At 42.0% G+C, this 12860-nt stretch overlaps 1 protein-coding gene across 2 annotated transcripts in view; it reads right to left on the reverse strand.

Annotated features, from left to right (window-relative positions):
- The window catches only part of Atrn (attractin), a 151503-nt gene extending 141495 nt beyond the window's left edge, over window positions 1–10008 (reverse strand). The window contains exons 1-2 of one of the 2 annotated variants that reach the window (XM_063248768.1): window positions 9192–10008; window positions 6427–6462 (exon numbers count right to left, since the gene is read on the reverse strand). In XM_063248768.1, the coding sequence (XP_063104838.1) occupies window positions 6427–6462; window positions 9192–9589 (434 nt within the window). In that variant the 5' untranslated portion in view covers window positions 9590–10008. The remainder of the gene's footprint in view (window positions 1–6426; window positions 6463–9191) is intronic. The other variant, XM_005008351.4, reaches the window with a different exon arrangement.
- Window positions 10009–12860: the final 2852 nt, after the last annotated feature.

Consider the following 12860-nt stretch of genomic DNA (forward strand, 5'->3'; position numbering starts at 1 on the left):
AGGAGGGTCATTAAATGAGGAACTGCTATCATTCATGTTTCTTTGCTTTTACACAAACTCATCATTCCTTTGGAATGCCCTTCTCCCTCAGGGAGTCTGTCCACACTCAGCCTCTCAGATGTTCCCCGCACCAGGTCCTCTCTTCTGTGATGCCTTCCAACAAGCCCACGAGACTTAAAACACCACATATTGTCTGCATTTTCACCATGAAATTCTAACTGCTTGTGCACATACCTGTATCCCCTTCACAATTATGAACTCTCTAAGCAGAGAGAAATGCCTGATTTTTACTCACTTTCTATCCTCAAGAGAGGCCACAGTCCCTCATACCACAATCCTTCAGGAGAGATACACAGAATGGATCAGATGATTCATCTCAAAAGAAAATAGAAAGTATGACCAGAACTGACTATTGCAAATTAGAGAACTGAAGATGGATTTTGAAATATAGGACCTGGATAAGTAGAAAAGAATGAATGAATATGGGGGTGATGAAGAGGGAAAGTGCTTAATTTATAAGGATGCAAAATAACTACAGAATGGAAAGATTTGGTGGGGGAAAGGGGTGGTAGTGTTTTACTGAGGGTCATTTTACAAGTAGTAAGAGTTAAAAAAAAAAAAAAAAAGGTTTTCCCTGGAGATGTAGCTCATCTGCCTAGCATCTGTGAGTCTTAGGTTCAAGCCCCAGCGTGACAAAAATCAACTTTCTAAGTAAAACAATGATACACGATGTGACATGTTTTTAGAAGAAACTTTATATGACAAAGTGTGGAATGGACCTAAGAGTGTAAGAGACCACTTAGGCTGCAACATAAGCAGATCAGCTGCAATGTGGTGGAAGGTCACAGGCACTAGTACAGCAGCAGGAGGAATAGAAAGGAGCGGACTTACAAGATTTCAGAGACAATAAACAGGTAAAAGAACGCAAGCTTTCTCCTAAGTTTTGACTTTTGTTTAGCTGAAGTAGACTTTACAACTAAAATACAAAGGGTGATTGAAAAATATGTTGAATTTTAAAAAAGAATTTTTAGCCAGGCGGCACAGTGGCACATGCCTGTAATCCCAGCACTCAGGAGGCAGAGGCAGAAAGATCACCAAGAGTTCAAGGCCAGCCTGAACTGTGTAATGAAACCCTGTCTCAAAAAGATTGAAAAAAATTGTTCAAATTATCGTAAGACACATTGTCACTAGTCTTCCTCACTTTGAACAAACTTGTCCCATCCCATTCTTACCACTTTCTGAAGCAGATTTGGAAGTCTTCTTTTTAAGAGTGTCTTACTGAGGTACTGGATCAAAATAGTGCCTTTGTAGGGTGTCATTCGAAAGAAAATCAGGTTTATAAAAACATTATGGTATGCCTTTATCCACCTTGTCCATCGGGTCTGGCACCCTGTAACTTTTGGCTCTTCCTCAACGTCAAAATGACATGAAAGGTAAATGTTTTGAATCAGTTCAGGACATCAAGGCAGCTAGGGCAACCCAACTGAAGTAACCCACAAACCAGGACTTTCTGTTCAGAAAGTGGCAAGAACAATGGTTAAGTGTGTTCAAAGCAAGGGGAAGCAGTTTGAAGGGAATTAATGTATAGTCATGTATATTTTACTGTAATATTTTTAATAAACATGCCATGTTTATTTTTATTAAACATGTCACAAAAGATAAAGGAAAAGGCTTTTTTAATGAAAATAAGAATGTTTGCTTCTTCTTTGTAATAGTCTTTTGTCTATGTTTTATACCCCAAGTAACTACTTTTAAGATAATGATACACAACATGTTAACTATTATAATCGTTTGTTATTCTGTTAATTTTGTTTTTTCATAAAATTAAAAAAGTGAAAAAAAGAAGAAGAAGAAGAAATTTGGTGATGGGGAGGCAGCAAAAGATTCCAAAAGAAGACACAGGACTTCAGAAAAAATATGATGATGAAGAACATATGCAGTATTCATGTGGGCAAAAACGTTTTTTAAGAGTCATAAGAAATATATTAGAGAATTTCATTCCTTTATTCAACAAATGTTTATTAGATTGTTATACTACTGATTTCTTTGAAAGAAAAAAAGTTTATTGAATATTATGTTTCTGGCAGTATTCTAAGCTCTGAAAAAAATAACACTGAATAAAACAGATTAAAAATCCTCCCTTAAAGGAACTTAAGAGTCTATTGAGAGTAACAGATAATCCTAAATTGGGCTCATGAACATAAATTTAGGGTTTCAGGTTAATACCAACCACTTTAGTAATTTTTTTAACTATTTCTTAAATTTTTACATCCAGAACTTTCATTTTACTAGTTAGAAAGGTATTTACGTTCTCAGATCAGCAGCCAGAGTCAGGTGAATTAAGATTTTTTTTTCACGCTAGCTTTCCTATTGTAAAAATCTATTTTTCTTCTTTTATATTTCCTTTTTTTTTTTTTTTTTTTGGTACCAGGGATAGAACTCATGACCTCATACTTGTCAGGCAGGCACTTTGGTCTTCCTTTATTTTTCAAAGTGTTTGTTGGAATTAGGTCAGCTCTACCACAGAATGTCCATTAAGGATGACTGGACTCAGGAAAAATGAGAGGTCAAATGGTACAACAGAGAGAGCAAGGTTTGGGAATCAAACAAGACCAGGGTTCAAATTCCAATTTTGTACAAGTTGTATGACCTTGGGCAAGTTATTCAGTATTTCCAAGTTTCAAGCTAAGGCACATAGCTCAGCCTAGCAGGCATAAGACCCTGGGTTCAATACCCAGCAACGCGCGCACCCGCGCACACACACACACACACACACACACACACGCCAAAAAAATCACAAACTTCAGTTTATCCATCTATTACATGAGAATAACTTCACTCTATGGCTTAAAAGAGGTAATTTTTAAAATTTCACACACTACTTGGAAAAAAAGGAAAAATCCAAGAGAAATAGTGGGAGTTTATGCCTCCACTACTACTATTACTATTGTTTGCTGACAAAAAGATAGATGCCCAACAACACTTTCTATTTCTCCTACAGAAGCCATGTCTTAACAGTTTGATAATTACAACACTCCAAAATTCTGTACAACAGCAATTAAATGCATATTAATTTCATAACTGTACCGAATATTTACTTCCTAATTTGATTAAATGTACTTAATGTCTAACTATCTCTGGGGCATATTTATCCTCCAAAGAAAAATTCTGATGGTAATGTCACCAAGTGAAAAAACATGACCCCTGAGTTATAAAGATTCACATAAAAATAAAGTGGCACTGCCTTAGAAATTATCCACCAAAGATTCTATTTTTTATTAAACTAACATAATTAACCTTATACCCTGAAATAAATCATTTTTATAGCATCTCTCAATTGGGAGGAAAAGTTAAGCAACCAACTAGCATCATATAAAAATTCAAGTTTCATACAACAGCCTCAAGAGTTCCCTGACAATGCATATGAAAATGCTTGTTTGCATGCAATATGTACTCGATAATATCTGCAGTGAAATATGTCACTCAGTGATAACTTCAATGAAAAAAATAACTTCAGTGAAATCTCTTACCCTATATTCCTTTCAAATGATGAAAGACCTATAATGGCGATTATAACAGAATTTAAGCTTAGAAAACACACTCCAACTAGATACACTTCTAAAGCAAAAAGACATTCATTTGACATCTTTTAATTTCAATAACAAAGAGATTTATAAGCTACAATAATAGCATTATAATTAAAAGCCATATTTAACTCTTCAAAATGGTGTCCAAAGTCTCCCATGTTCGGAAGATAACTGAACTATAGGGTACAGTTGCATTGCTTGGCAGGGGCAAGGGGTAATTGGAGGAAAGAGTCTCAGAGGTTCTGGTCTGGAAATTTATCTCCCTCCCCAGCTTTTCTCTTGTCACTCTGCTTCCTGTCTACCACGCAGTGAACTGCTTTCCTCTACTTAGATCCTTCCACCATCCCACTTCTGTCCTGGAGACAGCCAACTATGACTGAAACCTCTACAAACTGTGAGCCAAAATAAACCTCTCATTTTAGTTGCAGGTTATGTGTATTGGGTCCCAGTGATTAGGACAGTGACTAAAACAGAGTCTGCTACCAGAGATGGGGTTGTTGTTGTGACATGTGTGCTGACCATGTGGTTCAGAAGCCTTTGGAACCAATTTGAGGGGAAAAGTTTGGATGCTGGCTGGAGAAGCAGCCCTAAAATGCTGTAAACCAAGCTTAATAGAGGAGATTTTGGTCAGAACTCAGACAACCAGAATGCTGATACAAAGATAGATGGTAAAGACAAGGCTCTGGAGGTTTCAGTTGAAAACAAGACTCTACTGGCAGTGAGACTTCAGGCCTCCATGTATGTTATACTCTGGAAGAAAATGTGTCTACACTTTGCTCCTGTCCTAAAACTTTGCAGAAAACTGAGATTATGGGCAACAGACTAATTAATCTGGTGGAAGATATTTCACGGCTGCCTAATGTTAAGGCTGTGGTATGGATACTATTGGCGCTTTTAGCCAGCTCTATATTGAGAATCAAAAGCAAACAGCATGGTGGAGTGATTTTAAAACTTTTAGTTCCACCAGAAAGGAAGCCTAGGCATGGTAACATATGCCTGTAATCCCAGCACTTGGGAGACTGAGGCAGAGGACTCACACAAGTTCAAGGCAAGCCTGGGCTACGTAACAAGTTAAAGGTCAGCCTAGACTATGTAGCAAGATCCTGTCTCAAAAAACAGGAAAAAAAGGAAGGAAAGAAAGAAACCTCCCATAGAATTGGGGTCTGTAAAGCTGGAGCAGAAGACAGTTTAGTTACTGAAAAGATTAATATTTTTAAAAAGTGAACTACAGTACTTTACACTAGCACAATACAAAGGATTCTCCAAAAGATGGGCACAGGATGAATCCAAAATATGCCACCCTTTGTAGATTCAAGGGTGGAAAAGTGAAAGACTTTGCTTTTTACCCCAAAGGTACATTGCTTGAGAAAGGCCATCAAGGGAATTTGTTACCTGAAATTCATTTCACAGTACTCAGCCATCCATGTACTTGGAAGTCTCTGTACCCACAATTTAAAAGGATCTGGTTACTGCTGGAGCAAATGGTGGACCTTGGTGTCATCCATATGGTACTAGTTTGATAGGCATGCAGAATATGAGAGTTGTAGGCTCAGGTAGGCTTTCATCAAGATTTCAAAAGACCTGGGAGACCAGGGAGTATGCCTGAGAAGCCAATGAGGGTGGAGCCAAAAGTATAATGGAGACCCCAGAAATTTAGATAAGCCAGGAACATGGAATGAAAGAAGTGAGTAAAAAGCCAGCCTAAGAGAGAAGCTATGAGAGCTACAACCACCAGCAATGCTGTACAGGCAGGGCCACCCAAGCCATCTGGAGTTCACATCATGCAAGTATGGATATGGAACTACAGGATTTAATGATGTTTTCCCTGCTAGATTTCCGTCTTGCTTTGGTCCCATTTCCTTCCCTGTTCACCTGTTCTTCTCCTTTAGAAAAGAAATGTTTATTTTGTGCCACCATATCTTGGACGTGTTTAACTTATTTTTGATTTTCACAGGATTCACTAAGGGTTTGCCTTAAGTCTCAAAGGAACCTTTGGCCTTGCATTTTCAGTAATACTGGAACTTCTAACACTTTAGCAACTCTTTCTTTCTTTTTTTTTTTTTTTTGTCTTTTTGAGACAGGGTCTCACTGTGCAGTTCAGGCTGGCCTTGAGCTCACTTTGTAGCCTAGGCTGGTCTTGAACTCACAATGATCCTCCTGCCTCAGCCTCCCGAGTGCTGGGATTACAGGCGTGAGCCACCACGCCCAGCCACTTTAGCAACTCTTAGAGAGAAACTAAATGCATGTTGCATAAAAAGATGCACACAAGTCTTTTGGGGGCCACAGTAGAATGTTATGGTTTAAATCTAAAAATGGCCACAAAGGCTATGGTTAAGGTGATTAGATTACGGGATGGCATCACTGGACTGCTATTAGGAAGCAAGATTTGGTGAGAGGAGAAGGGTCACTCAGGACATGGACTACAAGGGTTTTTTTCTTCTCCTACCTGATTCCTGTCTACCATTTGGTGAGCTGCTTTCCTCTGCTCAAGCCTTTCATCATGTTACTTCTACCCTGAAACCAGCAAACTATGGACAGAAAACTCTACAAACCATGAACCAAAATAAATCTCTCCTCCTTTTAGTTGCAAGTATTGAATATTTTGTCCCAGTGATGAGGAAAGTGACTGAGACACTGTTCATCCAGAAAAAAAAGCCCTGCAGCTAAAAGTTTTTATAAAAGACTAGAGCCAAGGATGATGGTATAGTGTAGGCCTATTAATTGGGAGGCGAAGGCAAGAGGATCACAAGTTCAAAGCCAGTCTGATCACAAGTTAAGCAAGACCCTGTCTCAAAACTTTTAAAGGGACAGGGATATAGTTCAGTGGCAGTTCACTCACCTAGCATGCACAATTCCTTGGATCCAATCCCCAGTACTGGAGGGAAAAAAAAAAAAAAAGCCAAAGACATAACTTGCTCCTGTTTTCATTTTTTAAAAATGCAAATTCCAGAAGCTATTTAATATAATGGTATCTTTAGGACTAGTCATAATTACTTCAGCACTGACATCAGCTAGTAACAACTCACAGGGAATATCCACAGTAGCCAGGAGTGCCCCTTCACTTGAACATGACACCATCTGAGACAATCAATGTCTGGAGTGTCAGCTCTCCCATTACAAGTGACTCTTTTCTAATTCACTAGATTGTCTATGTGAACACTCAGAACAGTTTCTCTCACTGGCAATCCCCTTTGTAGATAAATGACTCCAATATTTACATGAGCCAGTACACAGCCTGAGAGCACCTCAAAATCAATTTGTACAAAATCAAACTTATCACAATCCATCTGCCCCTGTCTCCCTGTATGTTAGTGGCACCACTCAATCAGGAAACTGGATCTAGTTTTCTTTCCCTCACCATAACTCTCTCTCTTCCAAAGAGCAAATCAGTTTCAAAGAAACACCACTCCATTTTACCTTTATAACACCATGCAGCATCTATCCTTGTCTCTAGTACCATTACTTCTCTCAGGCTCTCATTACCACTGCCCTGACCCACACCAACAGATTCTACCAAGGTGCCCACCATCTTTTATACACAAAGTGGTTCCACCTACTCTGAACATTACAGGTAGACTAATCTTGCTATGACTGCCCCTTCTCACCTTGTGGATACCACTGCCTACCATTGTGTCCCAGATTTTCAGAACCTGAAGGACTCTCCTAGGACCCAACCATGCATTTGATCTTGAAAGTACTTCAAACTGAAAATGTTCTGGCCTTATCTTCACTCACCTAGGCCACTGCTGCAAGACTCTGACTTAAAAGCCTACAGTGTCATGAAAACAAGACTGAAGTGTGCCATTCCACCACTTGTGGGCTAAAGGTCGAAATGCTGGCAAATGTTTGGGCTGGACGGTGTCCTTGCCATGATCCCCTTACTCCCCTCTGCTCTAGCCATCTGGCCCTTTCTCTAGCCTGTCATGATCCCTATCATTTCCCAACCTCTGTGCATGATGAGTCTCAACACCCCACTTCTCAGATAGTAATACTATTTCAAGTTATTTACTCAGTGACTAACCTCACGCCCATTCCAAATTAAGTCCTGTGTACCCTGCTCTTCAATTCCACAGCCTTAACTTTGTAAGCAAAATTAAATTCATAAATCAGAATATCCTAAGTTACAAGATACACGGTGCCCCAAATCACTTAGTTTCTCCATCCAGAAAATTAAGAACTCATCTGCTCAGTATTCTCTGAGTTCCCTAGATGATCAGACAATGCCTAAGTCTTTGGTTTTACCATTCCAAACCTCTGTCTCAGGAAACTCTTCTACATAGGCACCAGTAAAACTTTACTTTCTGGTCTCCACAATTTTGCATCCTTTCTGCTACCTAGGATTTTCCCCTCAGCTCCACATTTCCAAAGCCTACTCAGCCTCAAATTCTCAAATTCAGTGTTACCTTCTTCTCCACATCATCTCTGAATCCCCCAAGATAATCACTTCTTTACCCCTCAATATCTACAGGTGCTTCATTCAGGTCTCAGATCAAATAGCACTTCAAATGACTGCTTCTTAAAGTCACCTGATGGTTATTTTTCTTTACCAGATCACCCTGTTTTATTTTATTGATGACATTTACCATTAGCTGAAATTGTCTTATTCATTTTACTCATTTACTTGTTAACTACCTGTCATCCCCACTAAGACAGAAAACCTTTGACAGTAGGGGCCTATATGTCTTGTTCACCACATTTCCTCTCTCCTTTATATCAGATGTTGAAGACACTCAGGAAATACCTGCCAAATGCATGGATGACTCTGTAGTTCTCATGACTAGGGTTCTGTGTACCTATCTTCCTCTTGCGGTATTCCAAACTCCTTGTGGACAAGGCCAAAGTCTGGCTAATCTATTTGTATGATCCAGAAATCCTTGCACAACTGACAATAACAAATAATTGCTAATAAGCGACCTCTTCAAAAGGTATTGCCCCAAACCAAGTCAACTCAAAACTCTACATTGTCCAGAAATCAGGGAAAACAAGAATCCCCCTCCATTCTCTCTACACACCCCTGTTATACTATGCCACCACCAGTGAGCTTCAAAAGGCTGGCTTCCTAATTTTCTTTTCACCAACCACACTTCTTCTTCTATTCCTAAAAATCTCACAATACTATACTTTTCCTTCTATCTCCAGCCAACAAATCACTTCCAGGGCCTGGTCTTCAAAAGACACCGTATCTCCTCCAATCAGTCCAAGGAATTCACCAGGCATTAGGGCAAACGGGGATGTTAAAAGGAAATGTTTAAGAACTGGCTCACTCACCTTTTCCTTGATAACCTCATTTATCTGATATAGACCCAGTTTAGGAAACTGGCTTTGATACTGAGACACTGAACATTCTTCCAGTCTAGCCCGCAGCACCCAAATACCTTTGGGGTGTCCTCACTCCTGATTCGCACCTTTTCACCTTCCCCTACAGGAAGATCCCCTGGCCAAAGACGATGATCTCTCCGGAAGCAAATGTCCATCAAATATTGTGGGACCGCCCTACACTACCCACTTTCCAGCCACTCTTCGCCTCTGGCCTGAAGCGGTCTCGAGCGCCCCTCAGCCCCAGCCTGCAGCTGGGCCCGACCCTCCACCACCACCCCTACTGACCTGAAGCGGCCCCCGCAGTGCTGGCATTGCTCGCCCACCCAGCCGGTGGGACAGACGCACAGGCCGGTACCAGGATTGCAGCGACCGCCGTTGACACAGGGCCGGTCACATTCCTTCGCCTCAGATGCGGCTGAGCCCGACACGGCCGCCGCCGCCGCCGCGGCCTCGGCCTCCCAGGGCACCAGCAGGAACAGGAGCAGAAGCAGCAGCAGAAACCGCCGCGGTGGCAGCGACGGCGACAGCAGCCGCAGGAGACGCAGCCCGACCCCCAGCCCCGGCCTCTCAGCCCTGGTCACGTTCCAGTCCCGGTGCCGCCCGCCCTTCTTCCCCGCGAGAGCTGCAATGTTCGCCGTCCTGCTCTGCAGCCTAGCCTCAGTCGTCGCCGCCGCCGCCACCATCTTCCCGGGGCTGAGACCGGGCCCCGCGAACACATACACACACACCGCACGGCCGGCTTCGCTTCGCCTGGCCGTGCGGGGCGGGGCTGTGCGGACGGTGGCCCTTGCGGCCAATCCTAAGGGCGGGGTCAGAGATGCGCTGTGGGCGGGGCTAGCGCGCGTGCGTGGGCGGGGCCCCCAGACTGTGATTCTCCAGCGTTCTAAGTGGAGCTTCGGTTTCTGTCCTTCTCTTTAGGATTTGTTGAGATCTTGACTTCGCCACCACGGAACCCTGGTGTTTTCGCACTAGTGGAGACTGCGAGGTAGCCGTACCAAAGTACTCCTCTTCCATTGGCACCTAAGAGTTGGCTGTTGTGCTGGCCAAGCGACTGCGTTGAATCGAAGTGCCCTGGTGGACACCGGAGCCCGCCAGCCCCTACTTCATCTGCGGGGTGGGAAGGGCCTGAAGACTGCGTCGTGCTATTGGGCCAGAGGCGATCCTGTAGGAGTGCTGCATTCTAACTTCTGAAATAGGGATGAAGAAATAACGCATGTGTTAAGAACCTGGCGTATCAGTAAATGTCTAGCAGACCAAAGACACAGCCAGCCCTCCCTTGATAACAGGGTGATCTGATTTCCGATGAGACGTACTCTTTCATCTTCAATTCTGTGGGATTATTTTTGGCATTATCTTGGGCCCCCCATCTGTCTTCCAACCATATTCTCTGTAAAAAAAAAAAAAAAAAAAAAAAAAAAAAAAAAAAGGTCTAGAATTAAGAACTGAAACCTCCTCAGTCTGCACAAGTTGAGTCCTAGATCCTTTCTTGTTAAATTTGTCTCTCCATTGAACCATGCCTTCCAGTGGTATAACTTTGTATGATCCATGACCCAGGAATCTGGCCGAGGAATGGGACTCCATTTAACCAAAAGAAAAATGTGCTGGAAATGACAATAGTTTCAAATCTGAGGTTTTGGGGCTGGGGATATAGCTCAGTGGTATAGCACCTGCCAGGCAAAGGTAAGGCCCTGAGATCGATTCCCAGTACCATAAAAAAAAAAAAAATCTGACATTTTTTTAATAGCTTGACATCTGTGATTGTGAGGTTATGGTAGTCCTGAGCTGCTCCCTTCTCACCTGGGGAGAATAAACCTTATATAGAGACCACGTGGAGAGGGAAAGGCCTGGGCACAGTTAGTGAATGCATCCTAGCTAAGGTTTCATTAAAGCCATCTGTATTGTTTCGAATTACAGAGACAAGTCTTTCCTACTGTGCCTTATCCAGAATCCCAAGAAATGATAAACTTACTGCTGTTTTAAGCTTCTACATTTTAAAGAGCTTAATTGTTACTCAGCAACGGATAACATTGTCTCACCTAATTCTTGTGCTGTGAGGAGTATTTCTTGGGCGCCTGGCAGTCTTTGGGAAACCTTGCATATACCTGTAGAATCTCTCGAATTCACCTCAATGTGCAGAATTCTAAAATGCTAGCATGGACTCCTCACACTCATACCCAGGTGCCGCGCATGTGCTGATTTGGACCCGCACATGTGCAATCAGGCCCCACTCCCATACTCAGGGTCTGATTCAGCATGTCCTTCAGGCTTGATGATCCTGAACTTCATAGTAGCCTCATCACAGCCCTTCACCCAAACATGCTTCCCATTCCAGCAGGAATCCTACGATCTGGCCCAGGCTCTAGTGCTACACCAGTATTGTGATTTACAGATTGGGTTTTTGCTGCCATGTTCTATAAGAGGCTATGTATGTAGGATGAGGTAGGAAAATACAAAACATAGTCTATCCTCAAGCAGGCTCTAGTTAGACAGGAGCAGCTAACACAAACAATACTGAGCGGTGGGAGACACTGTTCCCACTTCTCTTCCAGGTCAAAAGTGGAGCTAGTTCCTTCTTTCTCTTTCCACTGCAAAACTGAGCCCAGACTGTGAAGTTTTACATGATGTTATATGTCATCACATGTAGGGAAAACAAGATTTGTATGTACAGCAATCCATGCACAGTACTACATATGACTGCTCTTTGAAACCCAAGAACTTTGCAGCAGTATCCTCTTCCTTACCGCTTTAACATGTTCATGGTGGGGCTGCAATTTCCTGCAAGGTGACTCTGAAGTGCTAACATGACAGCCATGCATGGTTCAAACCAATGGGAATGTGTTAATGTACTCCCTTTTCTGGCTTTTTTGCTCTAGTCTCCAGACATACTTAAGTTATCTTGTTCTTAACAAATGAACAAAATGTTACCTGTGAATGAAAAGTATTATTAGCCTTTAGTGCCATAATCAAGATGCCCCTTTACTTTCTACCTCTGCATGGTGGACTAAAGAGGGCTGCACAGGCTCTACACTACTTCTGTGCAGAAAGGGGACCCAATCCTCCCCTACTTTTTGGGGTGGTCTTGCTGATTTTCTTGGCTGTTGGACTATGGTGGAAGTGATACACTCAGAATTTTGAGGCTAGGTCATGGAAGTCTTGTATCTTCCTTTGAACTGTTTTAGCACTCTTCCTCTGGGAAAAGCCAGCTCCCTTAAAAGAAGTCCAAATACTATAAGATTGCTATTCTTGAAGAAAGCCAGCCTCAGCTTTTCCAGACCCCAGCCATTCAAGCCTTCAGGAAATCATAAAGCAGAGCAGGAGGTCATCCCTGCTGAAAATACCCCAAGTTACAGACACGTGAGCAAAATAAATGAGTATAGTTGTTTAAACCACTGTTTAAGGATGTTTGTTACACAATAGATTATTAGAATATAATTTGGGCCTGCCAGGATAAAAAGAAATCTTGTATGTTATTGATTAAGAATTGCTTAAGAAGAACAGTATAATTACATATAAATATCTAAAATATAACTAGTCATCTGTATATCAGACACAATGTGTTCTGTTAATATTGTGCGGTCACATGTCATAGAAGGTTCACCACAACTCTGGAAGTGCATTCTGTTTTCCATATTCCTTATCACTAATGTCCTGTAACTATTCTACCTGAAATCTCAGCCACCTTTTTCTCCACTAGTGCTTATCATGATGGCCATTTCTAGGTCCCAGAAACTTTAATCCCATTGAGGAAAAAGAGCCAAAAAAACAGCCTTTGATCTGAAATAGTTCTAAGTCCAGTCTCTAACTAATAGAATTCTCACCAACAGCCTGTTATAGGGGATTTGCATCCACTTAGATGGTTGGCAGGTGTCTTTGCGTGGTGGTAGTGAGAAGCAACACTCTGTATGGCCCTTTTCCTTTCTGACTTCATGCCATCACTTTGTGTATCTTTGTTGA

This window comes from Cavia porcellus, unplaced genomic scaffold (assembly GCF_034190915.1).
Source record: "Cavia porcellus strain 051 isolate PalLab524CR breed Dunkin Hartley unplaced genomic scaffold, mCavPor4.1 scaffold_5, whole genome shotgun sequence".
Taxonomy (NCBI): Eukaryota; Metazoa; Chordata; class Mammalia; order Rodentia; family Caviidae; genus Cavia; species Cavia porcellus.